Below are 14,420 nucleotides of genomic sequence, written 5' to 3'. Positions count from 1 at the left end.
AGTCCAATTTTGATAGTTTCACTTGGAACTTGCATGTTTTCCGAGTGCTCTGAATTCCTCCCACATATCATTTTAGTTGACAAGTTAAATGGCCACTGTAGATTACCCCTACTGTCTGCCAATGCTAGATCCAGTGAGGTTGAAGGGGGGAATTGAGATGTGGGGAGGATACGATATGGGATTAATGTACAGTACTTGCTAGTGGGGACACGGTGCTAAAAGGCTTGTTTTGTGCTGCACCTCTCTATGACATGGCCAACTGATTGATTAGGGCTCGGTATAAAGCTTTAAACAAATGGTAAGTTGGTTGAAGGTTCCTATTGAGGGAAAATTTAGAAAGTTCAACAGAAAAGGCAAGGAAACATTGAAATTTATACATGAGACAGTAGGGCAAAATATTCACAAGGGCTACATTCTTAGGGTTTAAATACAATAAATGTACTGGCTGCCATTGTCCTAGAATGGCTCTTAGAGATGGGAAGTTGCAAATGTAACTCTAGTGGTTTAAGGAGCATCAATCAAGGAATTATATAGCAGTTAGAAAATAGAATATACAACAAAATTTATAAGTGGTAACAGGGAACTTTTAAAGCAAGGAATAGGCAGTCAATATAGACTGATGAAAGGAGTGTTAAGACTGTAGCTAGTTAAATAGATAAAGACAGTCCAGCTGATGTACTTGGAAGTTAGGCCTTTGAGAAGGTATCACAAGTGTAGATTAGGGAGTGGAGAAAAGGTGACAGTAGGAATACACTAGTCAATTTTTGCGTCAATATCTATGACAAGTGGAATACCACAAGGTTTAGCTGCTTATGATTTGAATAAGGGAATAAACTATAACATAGTTTGCCAATTATGCTAATGCAAATGGCAATGTGGTCAGGAGGCATCATGGTGGCATAGGTTAGCCAATCAGCAAGACCTTGGCAGATGTGAAAATTGGAGGTAGTGAATATTTCACAAATTAAGCAACTTGAAGATGAACACAGTCAGAATAAACAACTAAGTTAACATGCAGATAAAGCAAACAATTAAGACAAACAGTGGCCTTTGTTACAAGAGAATGAAGATAAGACTAGATGCATGGTGTTCCAAATATATTGTTCTCTAGTTATTTTGCATCCAGATTGTGATCTTCATATTAAAGATATACATGCAATCAAGGTATATGACAGAGAAGGACAGAGCCAAATCATTGTGAATTTTATGGATTCAAGACCATCAGAACTACCACATTTCTAGAGCAGGGCTCAATTTGTATTAATATTACAATGAAAAGATAATAATGTTATATCAGCTGGCTCCCTTACAGACACATTAACAAACAGGAATCTGTTATTGGTGGTTCAACATCTTTTTCCTTAATTCAAGCAATGTCCTGAACAGCATACAAGTGAGTCCACTAGACAATACAAATGCCTTACCATAAGGATACTCTCCAGGATTTGGATTTGAATAAAATCCAGTTCCAGGTGGAACAGGATACTGCTGAGTCGGCTGTACAAATGAAGAACGAAACTGGAAAACAAAAACAAAGTTAATGTTAGCATTAACTTTTAGCTGCAAATTGACCATCTAGAATTAACTTGGTAAATGTAGCCCTTTGTACAGGCATTCTTGGCTAAAAGTATAGCTGTCTGTATTCATTTCAAAGAGTTTAAAACACTTTCTTCTTTCAACAAAATATATAGTGGAATATCCTGACAATCCAATTAGGGCTTAAAATTCTACACTTACTCAACTTATCCTGATGTGGATACAAAACTGCAAACTAAGAAATTAGAATTGGGGAATGAGTAGATACCTAAGAAATAGAAGATATGCAGTGAACACCAGAAATTAATACAAGCATACCAACACTGTTAAAATATGTAGAAGATAACTTAGAGCCTTTGATAAAGAACTACTACTGAAAATACTGTATGGAAAACTGAAGTACAGGCCTTGGAAAAAAAAAGCAAGACAGCTATGCTGATTTGGTGCGACTCACTTTAGGTAATTTCTAAAGCGTCAGCAATACATTAGGACTCCCTCTTAAAGAACATTAGAACCATAGAAAATTATAATGCATATTCAGTGAGTTGACAAAGGACACTATAGCTTGATTCAAAAGAACAAATGAAGGCATTCTTGCAAGATACATTTGTAATTATGAGTTAGTTTGAGAAGAAACACTGAAAAGATTTCCACTGATGAATAATGAAAAAGTAGTAAAATGCAATAGTCCAAAGACAAATCAGGCATAATTAGAAATACAATGATCCATGAAAAACAGCTGTATTGCAACACTTCAGAATTAGGACGACAAAGAAAAAATAAAAATATAATGAACAGTTGCAGCAGTTTTATTCAGTTCAGGATACTGGTTAATGGAATTAACAAAGACTTGTCTGGGGAAAGCTAGAAGCCAATTGTAAAATGTCTTTAATTTGTACATTTACCTTAGCACTGAACAAGACTGATTAAGAAATGCATTCTTAATTCAAATGTATAATGAAATTTTGTTTTCCAAAAACAAAGTAGTCAACTAGGATTGCAAGCTTTTTGGCTATGAACCTTAATTAGATGACAGCCAAATTAAAAGCTTTGAAAATTAGCTGTATTCTAAACTAAACCAGAACATTGAAAAAAAAAATCCTCATTTAGAGAAGGTTCTTGCCTGGCTTGGAACATAATAAGGTCCTTGTGACTGATATGCAGGTATCTGTTGCGTTGTCATCATCATAATAGCCTGAGAGCCAGGTTGGTAGACATGAGTAGCAGAGGCCACAGGTCGAGTCGTTGCACTACTCTGAACCCTGGAAGCATTACTCTGCTGCTGGGCTCTGCTTGGGTAGTATTGCTACAGAAAATAAACAAGAGTAGCATGCATTTTAGATCCAACAGTACAATTGCTCGGTTCCATTCAGGTGGTGTATAGGCATTTCAATGAGGTAAAATCCATTTTATACTATTGAGTTATCACTTGCATACAATTTCAGAAAAAGACTGCAATGTAAAAGTTCCAAACTTTATGCCAACTTCTGCCACTTTGACAACATAGAATCTCTGCTTTTGTGTACAAAAACTGCACTGGATTTGGAAACAATTTGAATACAAGACTTGGCAACATAAAAATCTTCAAAAAACAAAATATGGACTATTTTGTTCTGTGGAAGTTTACATTAAAATAGTACATGATTTAAGTGCAGAAACAGTTTATTAAAATGAGTTTAGTTCCTTTCAACCCCATTTCCTGCAACAAACCCAATGTTATATACATGTGCATCATTCAAAACTATAGAACCATTTAGCAGTTACAATGCCATACACAATGTTCTACATAAATATAAAGTTTTACAGAGCCTTCTCTCAGTACTAAACAAGAGTACATTTAGGTGATTACACCAAAAGTTACAATTTTTATTTGCAAATGTAACCAATTGATGAGATCTATTTCTCATTCTTCTTGAACTAGTTCAAATGAAAGCAGATATTCCCAATCTGCATACAAAATTTGTCCTCCATACACTTATTTTTGCACTGTTTCCCTGACACAAGATAATTTTTTCTGAAAATAGCAGATACTGTTAGGAAGAAATTCTAGCCTAATTTTGTTAAAATGAACAAATGGATTGGGCATCATCAAAACTGCATATTCATGCAGAGTGCAATCAGAAAGAAAAGAGCATATCTAACAGTCAATACTTACGTTGAAATCAAAAAGAAAGTTAAAATGAAATGGTATTTTATTTGAATACAAATATTTGTAACACGTGAGGTGGGTGAATAAATCCAAAATAAATCAGTTTGATCTTAAAAGCCAAGCGTAATGCATTATAAAGACCTGACCATACAAGGGAAATGATATTTCAAACAGGCTTCAAGGTAATAGAAAAGGGTGCAGAATTATCTGAATAATTAAATGCAACGTCTAGGAAGGAAACATCTCAACAGCAAGTAGGATCAACATAGGAAGATAGGAGAAACTAAATGTTAGCTGTAGTATGATTGTAAGAAAGTATTAACTACTGTCTGCTCAAGTCTATCTTCACAGAATGTCTGATCAAATTGGCAAAAGTTTGAGAGCAAGTTCATAGAAAGCACTTCCAAGAGATTGCTGAAAACTAGGAATAATTCCAGCTTGGCCTTTTTTTTTTGCAGAGTCAGAATTTATTAATGACCTGAATAAAGCTAATAATGCTTTATTATGTATTAATCATTTAAATATTACTCAAACCTAATTTTAGGAAAAAATGCATATATAATTGGAGAAGCAACCAAGTTAACAAATGGTCATTGAGAAAATAAAGGAAAAGAAATTGAAAACATATTGGCAGAAAATGTAAAAGAACAATAATTTCTGCAAGCACCTAAAAGAATAACCATTGTATTTGAGAGTCCAGAGATTCTGACAATATATATGATGATGAAAAATTAGTTTGACTGTTAGATATGTTGATCTGTCTTCATGGGGTAACACAAACTTAAAGGCTATGTCCACACTAGACCGGATAAATCCGTAACCAGAGCTTTTTTCTCTTCGTTTTGACCCTCCGTCCACATTGAAAGTGTGTTTTCCTCCCCCAAAAACTGAGCTTTTCTAAAACGCTCTCCACAGTGTGTAAATCTGAAAACGCCATTTGGGCAGTGTAGTGTGTACGGGGTAACCGGAGCTTTTTAAAAATGCTGACATGACGTGCTGGAACAGATGGTGGTGGCAGCGCAGCATTTCATTGTTTTCTTGAACGCAACCTCCAACACAACAACAACAACAATGGCGACGGCTTCACGTGGGTGAAGAGGTTGTACATCGGTCGCTGTGATGTGCATTGATCCTATCCTCCACATCACAGGTTTCAATGCCACCTTGAATTGCCATTGTGGCTGGTGAGCCCCCCCAGATCTGCTCACACAACTCAAAGTACAGTAGAACTACTCTACCGTGTCCACTTTTTCGTCCCACATTCACTGCCTGCCAGTATTTGTGGCAAATAGCCTTAAGTTTGGTTACAATAATTGTCTTGGTAATATCGTCCAATTTGTGCAGGTAGTCCTTACCCAGAGATTCTGACCGCTCTGCCGCAAGGTACTGTTCTTTATAGTGGTCGAGGATGTCGTTGTATTTGGTTTGGCACGACTCCCAGTCCACGTTCTCTACGGATTTGCTGACTTTGTAGTTGTCTGTAACTCACAGAAGCAGCTCGACTTCATCGTCTGTCCAAACGAAGAGGTCCAGTCTGCTTTTTCCAGCAGAGGTTTTCTTTGTATTCCTCAAAAACATTGTTGAAAACTTTCTTTCACTGTTGTTGTAGGTACTCTAGTTTTTGACCAATGGAAATAGCGCAACGCTGTCGCAGAAACAGAAATAGTATACTGTTTCCTCTTCGCTTGTTTTCTGTAGATGCGTCTTGCACGTGCCCAGTAGGAGGAGATTCGCCCAAATACTCGTTTTAATGTGGCCGGAGGTATTTTCAAAAATGCCTGGTATGGACGCCCATCGTTTTTACACGAAACCAGCGTTTTCAAAATTATCCGATCTAGTGTGGAAGTAGTGGAAGCCGAAAGGACCAATAACATGGAATGGGGGGAGGGGTAGTGGTGGTGGTGGTGGTAGTAGTAGTAGTAATAAAGAGAATGTACTGATGAAATGCAGTGAACAAATCATCTAGGCCTGATGAGTTGCATTCGTGCATTACAAGAGGTTGTTCAAGAAATAACAAGGCAAATTGGTAAAAAGACTGCTTTTCCCTAGAGTGGAACAATTTGAATGTATTGGAAAGTATCAAAAGTACATTTCATTTCAAGAAGGATAGAAAGTAGAGGGAAAAAAAGCCTCTGAGGAAACACTGGAATCTATAAAGACAACATGAAATATAGAAATCCACTGAAATAACAAGACTGAGAAAGTGATTAAACAATTGCATGAATCTTCATAGTTTAGTAGTAGCAAAATCAGGAGCAGGCAAATGAGGAGGAATGCTTTAGTGAAAATAAAAATAAGATCAGCTGACTAAACCAGAGGTTCTCAGGCTAGCACACTCTTACCTCTGCTACTTCAATCATAGCTAAGATGAAAGGCCATCTGCAATAATACATACATAGGGAGGCTACGGTAATGTTGCTGGTTCCGCAAAGGGCAAGTGAGAAAGCAAGTGGTACCAGGTCATGCATATGCAAGGAAAGTACAAGGTTTTATGGAAATTAAATCTAGTATCTGGGTGCCAGGTCTGCTGGCAAAGTAAACTGCTAGAGACAAAAGCAATATAGCAGCCTTTATTCGAAGAGTAAAATACTGGATTTAGGAAAATTGAAACTCCACAGCAGTCAGTTCCTTCAAGAAACACTATGCAGTGCAAAGTTCAAGAATGCTGGGATGGTAATGGGATTTCCCAATGGACAGAGATTTAAATTGGCCTATGTTCTCTCGAGCAACGATTCCAAACTTTTTTTTTTAAATGCATTGGACCTTGTTAACCGAGGGGTCTGTGGATCCCATACTGGGAACCCCTGCATCAAAGTTTGGAAAAAGTTCAAGATCGTCAAGATAATAAGCTCAGGAATTGTGTCACACCAACATACTTTCGCATCTATCAGATGTCATTCTATTAATAGTTTAACACAATTCACTTTTTAAAAAATAAACACGTTAAACAGAATAAATTGCAAGTGAACCTCACAAAATGCCCAAATCATTAGGACTTCGTTTCCTCACGTTACTAGATATTGCCTTCAAAATAGGTAGAGAATTAAAACAAACTAAATAGGAGGAAGACTGATTGCTGCATTTTTGCCAAATTGAGTATTGAGTATTGGCAATAAAAGCTACCTTGTTATGTAAGCTATCAAGGTTACAAGTAGAGAATTCAATCTCAGGAGATAAAGTAACTAATATGGACTTAATAGTTAGGTCCGTTCTCAAACATGGAAAGCAATAAACAGCTAAGTAGTGTCATAATGATGTAGTATGCTGTAACAGAATTAATTTTGGTAGTTCCAACAAAACAATTTCACTTCAGTACATAACACTTCTTTTTAAAATATTAATCAGCAATTTCAAAAGCCCATTGGTGCTTGTCTTGGTATTCATAACCTCCAGTTATTGTACCATGTGCTTCAAGGAAAAGATGCAATTTTGCCATTGAGGAAGTGTAATATCAAACCACTTCATATTGCTCTTCTAATCAACGCTTCAAATACCAAGCTGGTAAGATGACAAGCAATCTAATGCAGTAATTCAAATGGTACAGATCTCCCAATAATATGCAAGCCTCTTAGCATGTTCTTTTATTGACGACACAATTTAGAAAGGCGGGATTCACAACTTCAGCCCTAACAATATCACATTGTGGTATTATGTGGTTAATGTTACATACACCTGTACAGTAAGATGGTGAAATATTGTCAGCTACAGAAATGTAGTAATTATTATATAATACATCAGAATTATCAACTTCAAAAGGTGGTACAATTGTTTATAAACAGTTCTACTAACTTTCCATTCAGAAGTTTCTTACCTGGCGTGGCTGTGGTTGAGTGTTCATTTGTGGAGATTGCTGTGGTGCAAAAACTACTGGAGCAGTTGTCTGGCCAGAGGGATAGGCAGTCTAAAAACAATGAAATGTTTTTTTAAAGTGGTTGACAGCATAACAAAATCACACATTTAGAAATCAAAACCATATTAGTGTTAAATTACCTGGGCTATTCCAGAAGGGGGGGGATGTGGGGCAGATGGAGGTCCTCCAATAGGTTGGGGTCCTTTGTTCATTTCATGTGGCACAGCATGTGGACCCCCTATTTGTCGTGAAATCTGCAGTTAATGACAAACCAGAACTGTCATATAGATAACCATCTAGTTGGTTTTAATTTAGAACAGAAGAATTTGATTAATTCTAGCAAATAGCTTAAATTACAAATATTCAAAATCCTGCTGATAAAAATTACTGAAAATACACTTCTTCAATAGTATTCAAGGCTTGAGTTTCAGATTTCTCTCATTTTCATAGAACAAAGTGAAAGGGAAAAATTCAAAGACAATCAGGAAATCAATGTCTCATAGTGACCTGACACTAAAGAAATCCCCACAACGATCCCATTTTGTACTTGTGATTAATGAAAGTAATAACACAATAGGCAAAGCTAATACCAGAGAGAATAAAAGGCATTTTTCAGACTAATGAAGCACATTCAATTTGATGACAATCTTATTTTAAAAAAAACAAATTTGTTCATCTCAAAAGGGTTGGATAACATTGCTGTCTAACATTACTCTTCAAACTTAAACTCAATTTTGCTTGACATAGACAATAGTTACTAAAACAGCTAATGGCATTTTTATGGAAGTTATTCCAAAAGTGACAACCATTCCACGTTAACTTCAGCAATATCTATCAAAGAAATCTAACATATACTAAAAGAAATCAGGGAGCTACTGGAGCAAAAAAAGGTAAAATGACAAGGAGGGCAAGTCAGGGTTGGGGTAGGAACAAGTAAAGAAAAAACTAATATCCAGTATGTACTGCTACATGACAACTAAGTGCACTGAAATATCGTCATTCAACTCAAATCGGATTCAAAGGCTAAAATCACAATTTAAACTTTTTATCACCACCCACCCCACTCCCACAATCATTACTATTCAATACTCCAGGAACTAAAAGCATTTTAGAGCAATCAATATCCAAAACCTTAACCTTAATCCATTCAAAATGGAAGTGAATGCACTGTTCAGTGTGGAACTTACCCACACAGACCAAAAGTTCCCATCCCTGATCTGTACTCAAGTTAGCTGACGTCAACTGAGGTGGTAGATGAAATGCTACAAATGGCCTCAGGACTCCTGGACTAGGGAAGTCGAGAGAGAGAAAAAAAGAAATCAGCTAAAACTCCTGTTCTCAATTACTGTCTAGTGACCACTGATAGAAAATACATGCCGAAGACAAACTCTGTTTCAACCAGTTATCATATAGTAACTTACTAATACTCTTTAAATTCCTAGATGATGCACAAGGACCTTAAGCTAGGAAAGAAATGATCTCAATTGTAATATCCAGGAATAAACTGAAAACACCATTAAAGCTCATTTGTGAATAATACCACCGGGGAAGGCATGGAGGACAACCTATATCCATGGAAGATTTTTTGGCTTTCTGCAGTACAAGCAGTGTGCAAACACAAACATCCATGGCGAACTCAGCTCAATATTGCTGTAAATCTCTTCTCTCCTAGCTCTGGGTCCTTTTACTTATGTAAAACCCTTCTTCTACACAATGCCGAAGTAGGATAATCAAGAGTTATTATTAAAATTAACTAAACCCGCAGTGAAGTCTATCATCAAGCCTACTTAAAATGTATCAAAAATAAATAATACTGACACATACACCGGAACACACACAAAAAATGCTGGTGAACGCAGCAGGCCTAGCTTTTTTGTGTGTGTTGCTTGAATTTCCAGCATCTGCAGATTTCCTCGTGTTTACATATACCGGAACATGGATTTTACATTGAGCAAATACATTTTCTTGAAAACTGTGGACGTTAAATTTAAATATTTATTACCTTCAAAGGATAATACTGAAAGACAGTTCATCAGCATTTCTCTGCATGCAACATTTAGTTTTACTGCCTCTGACTAATAACTGAGGTCAATGAGGAAATTGCAGAACAGGAATCAGCCTTTATCATATTGAATGGTGGGGCAGACTGGACGGGCCTAGTTTCATGCTCCTATCTTGTGTTCTTGTAAGAGGGCACTGCTCAACAATGTGGACAAGTTATGCCTTGATTAGTTGTTAGAGTGGAACTGCAGTTTATTGACAATTAGTTTATTAACTAAATTATGGAATTCATTCACTCCTAAAATAAGAGGTAAATAACAGTTAAATACAATATTTCCTAAAATAATGTACTGTGCAAAAGTCTAAGGCATATAATATATACATATATAGCTGTGATGCATAAAACCTTTGCACAGTTCTGTACTGCAACTGCAAATACAGGAGTTTTTTGGAAGACTAGTGCAGTTATGAGGAAATCAAAACATTCCATAAAAGGATTAGTACTTTAATATTAAAACTTTAACATCTTGCTTTTGCTTCTTTAGGCTGCATATATTGTTGTATTATTTCTGCCAAGTGATAACTAAAACAGTGGGTCTCAATCTTTTCCTGCTTGTGGATTACTTATAACTTTTATTTACCTATGTGGTTCCCAACTTCCAATATTCTCAATTAGCTGCTAAAACTTTTTTGTAAGCTGTACTAATTATTCTAATATATAGTTAATATTTATGCTTTCATCTCAACAATCCACGTGAATGGAGAAGAGCTTTCTATAACTGAGGAGTTCACCTACCTGGGCAGCACTGTCAGACACGATGGAGGAGCAGGCAGCGACATCAAGAACTGTCTAAGCAAGGCCAGAAATGCCTTCGGAATGCTCAGCAATGTATGGAGGTCCCAACAGTACGACATCAAGACCAAGCTAAAATTGTATCAGAGTTGTGTTGTTTCTACCCTCCTCTACGGATCAGAATGCTGGAGAATGACAGGAAGCGACCTCACTAAGTTGCCAGTCTTCCACACAAAGAACCTAAGAATCTTATATTCTGACCAAACACCATCTCAAATGCCGAACTACTTGCCCAATGCCATCAAGACAGCATTGAAACCATCCTCATAAGGTGATGGAGCTGGATCGGGCACGTGCTTAGAAAGGGACCTGACAACATCACACGTATAGCCCTCCACTGGATACCAGAAGGAAACGGGAAAAGAGAAAGACCCAAGAATATCTAGTGTCCAACTGCAGAGGGAGAGCTGAAGACCCTGAACTATACCTGGGGTATCATCCAGAAGTTAGCCCAGAACAAACAGAAGTGGAGGACCTTCCCAGCTGCCCTACATGCCAATTAGGCATAATGGGCACCAAAGACGATAGTTAATATTTATGCTTTCACAAACAAGAGAAAATCTGCAGATGCTGGAAATCCAAACACACACAAAATGCGAGAGGAACCCAATAGGCGAGGCAGTATCAATGGGAAAAGAGTATAGTCAACATTTTGGGCCAAGATCCTTCAGCAGGACTGGAGATAAAAAAGACCTCTTTTTCCTCCAGTCCTTGCGGAAGAGTCTCGGCCCGAAACATCAAGTATACTCTTTTCCATAGATGCTGCCTGGCCTGCTGGGTTCCTCCAGCATTTTGAATATTTATGTTTTAACAGATTATATATAAACTATATTGTACTAATATGTTTTAGAATATATAAGTATTCTTCAAACCAGCAAAAAAAAAGCGCTTAGTATTGTTACTTTGTGCATTTAGTAAGATCCTTGTGACTGACGCAAACTAGCAAGTTTTTGAATATCTGGTTGCAACTTAAAGATAAAGAAAAGAGAGAAGATCGCCTGTTTTCACAACATCAAGATGAGCTTTTGATAGCAGGTGAAGAGGTTAACTAAAACCACATTCAACTAGATAGGAGGTAGGAAATCCAATTAAAAACGAATTTACTTTCTCCCGGAGCTGTGGAAACTCATTTTGAATTTCACTAGTTACCAGAAAATTTGCTTGAGCTGTTATATCATTCTGCAGCTCAATCTGACATTATTGCAATGTGGTGTGAACATCATTCACATTCACCCCAAATGGATCCACCATCCATCTGGAATATGCATCTTCAGCAGGTCTCTGAACTAAAATTCCATTATCAGTGTACAGTTGTTTCAAATGATCAAGATACACAGTCAGATCATCTTGCAACTCTTTTTTAAGTGTAGCCAGTGCAGGAAATTGCATAAACTCTCAATATCCAATGTTGCGAAGTTTGAATTTTCCAAGGAAAGCAGTAATAGCTTCTTTGCATGATGTGACTTCAATTTTTTTTATCCTTGTAACTGTTAAATAGTTTTTTTTTCCAAATCTATCTGGCAGGTAAAATATGTCAGACTGAGCAACGACAATTTGTTCTCCAAGCTACTATTTTCCCTTTTATTTCATTGTGTCCTAATTAAATTACATATTAATCTGTTTATTTACGTATTTTAATAGTATTTCATTAAAGCAGTAAAATCATGGCTGATTCAGAAACTCCTGTGGCCCCCAATTTCTTGTTTTTTTCCCCCCACTTGAGGCCCCTGTGGAATCTATCATAGCCCACTAGGAGGCCATATGGTCCACACTGAAACCACGGAACTAAAATATCGGCATTTGCAATTAAAGGCTTGTTAGACCTCTAGTATAACCTAAAACAATGGGAATAGTGGATGACTCAGCTCTCATCTTCAACAAGCCAAGAGCTTCTGATCAGATACCTATAGCAATATTTTAACAGATCAAAAATAAGAGAATCAGATTATAACATCTCCACTGATATGTTGCCATGTTTATCACTAGACACAACTATCATTTTACATGACAAATATGACTTGCAAGAATCAAAAAGATACAAAACTTCTCAAAGAATACCTCAGAAAACCATAAAACTGTACATACTGTGCTGAAAGGTCCAGATGCTGTACTGTGCTTGACGCTGGTCTTCTATCAATTCTGTCAAGCCAATGATAACAGGAAAAATCTCACATTTCAAGATGAATGAATCAGATATACTATGAATAGTAGTAAATGTGCATTATTAATTTGTGAATAATAAAATTACCAATAATAGGGCTAATGTCCCTTTCAAGAATTTGTACTTTTAAAGTAATAATTTTTTCCCATTACAACAGGCTTTTGCTATAAGGTGCCTGAATTCTCTGTATAATTACACAAGGACATCCACAATCCCAGCACGTGCATGGCTGAAATGTAGCACCTTGGGAGTCATTAAGTTCTGGTCCCAAGTTTCCAAGTACCAGTCCATAGATTAGAGCTCAATTTGGAGCAACTCTATGTGAATACGTAACCTTTGTCACACTTCTTGCTATTGATTCCCTGTGCAGTCAATATTTATTCCTATCAAAAATTACGATTATGGCTCATTGGAATATTAAATGTGCTTCACAAGTACTTCAATGACACAAATGTGCAAGGCTCCACATAAAATACTGTATATGATGAACTTTTAAAAAATGGAACTTTTAGGCAGAACTGCATCATATGCACCATGTTAACTAATATTCTAAGAATTCTCTCACCCATACATAATTGCTACCAAGCACAGCAAATACATTCGCTGAGCCAGTGTTATCCTTTATTCTACTCAGGTCTGTGCCAGATTACATTTAATTAATAGGGTCTTGTTGTCCAACTCAATACTAAGCATCAAGTTATTTTTCTTTGGCATAGTCTCTATTCAGAAAATGCATGATTAAAAACCTGTGAGGGGTGTCGACAAAAATGACACTAGTGCAATTACTTCCAACTTGCACTTTATTCAATCCAACAAATGGTGAGAGAGTGTTGAATGTGAGCATGAGCCTGTACGACAATTATTCTCCTATTTATCTAAAAATGACTTTCAACATTATTTAAAACCTTGAATAGTATCAGCACGAAGATTACCTAATGTTGATCAGATTTACAACTGTTATAGCCACTGGACCAGTGGAATGAAGGATTAGTACATTGTTAGGATGGGATGCATCCTGCCTAGCACAACTGTTGGCCTTAGGACCAACTCCTCTATGGATTTGCAGACTACGTAGATCTTACAATCTCTCTCATCACTTTCCATCAAAAGTAATGAAAGTTGGTGTCTATCTATTCCCTTTCTGGGCTGCATGGCTTTCCCTAGACTGGAGACTTCTCTCTATGGAAGGAACTCAATGGCCAACTAGCTTGCTGCCATAGAAAAATTCCAGAAGGAGGAGACAGCAACTTCCATAACATCTAACAAGTGGCCAACATGGGTTGGTCTGATAACAAGCAGCCAGTTTTGCCTAGGCTGTACCCAAACCCCATAGTTCAACAGCAAGTGGCTGCTCGACACATCTTAACCCACCTAGCATCACAACCCTCAATGGCATATCAGTACATTGCCTCAGTGGTTCAGTCTACAAATTAAATCTGTGAAGAGATCACAATTTCATTGCTGGAGGCCAGTGCAACAGTAAGATGTCACTTTATTTTTAAAAAGTCTAAACTGCTGAGTCCAGGACCAAGAGCATTATCTTGATCTTGATCTCATGTGCTATCCATTTGGAAGTATACATTCCCTGCTGAGATTGTGTAGGCTTTTATCAGGTGCACCAGTTCCCTTCCACATCACAAAGATGTGCTGGTAGATTAATCTGAGACTATAAACTATCTATCATGTAGACCACTGGCAAAATAAAACAAACAGCAAGGGAAGAACAATTTCAGGTTGCAAGGAAAAAGATGGATAATGACAGTAATATGATTACTCTGCTAGAACAGATCTCACAGGGCTAAATAGGTTCCTTCTGTTCAATGATGTGTTGAATGGCTCAAAATTCAAACAAGGGCAATTGGATTTCAAA

At 37.0% G+C, this 14,420-nt stretch overlaps 1 protein-coding gene across 5 annotated transcripts in view; it reads right to left on the bottom strand.

The window, feature by feature from the left end:
* Nucleotides 1–14,420, bottom strand: part of eif4g1a (eukaryotic translation initiation factor 4 gamma, 1a) — a 96,589-nt gene that overhangs the window by 66,824 nt on the left and 15,345 nt on the right. For 2 of the 5 annotated variants that reach the window (XM_063045684.1, XM_063045685.1), the window contains exons 3-8: nt 12,475–12,528; nt 8,723–8,823; nt 7,676–7,789; nt 7,497–7,586; nt 2,660–2,842; nt 1,425–1,518 (exon numbers count right to left, since the gene is read on the bottom strand). In XM_063045684.1, coding sequence (XP_062901754.1) covers nt 1,425–1,518; nt 2,660–2,842; nt 7,497–7,586; nt 7,676–7,747 — 439 coding nt within the window. In that variant the 5' untranslated portion in view covers nt 7,748–7,789; nt 8,723–8,823; nt 12,475–12,528. The remainder of the gene's footprint in view (nt 1–1,424; nt 1,519–2,659; nt 2,843–7,496; nt 7,587–7,675; nt 7,790–8,722; nt 8,824–12,474; nt 12,529–14,420) is intronic. The other 3 variants (XM_063045688.1, XM_063045687.1, XM_063045686.1) reach the window with 3 other exon arrangements.

The sequence above is a fragment of the Mobula hypostoma genome, chromosome 4, assembly GCF_963921235.1.
Source record: "Mobula hypostoma chromosome 4, sMobHyp1.1, whole genome shotgun sequence".
Lineage (NCBI taxonomy): Eukaryota > Metazoa > Chordata > Chondrichthyes > Myliobatiformes > Myliobatidae > Mobula > Mobula hypostoma.
This window is presented reverse-complemented; position numbering and strand designations above follow the sequence as displayed.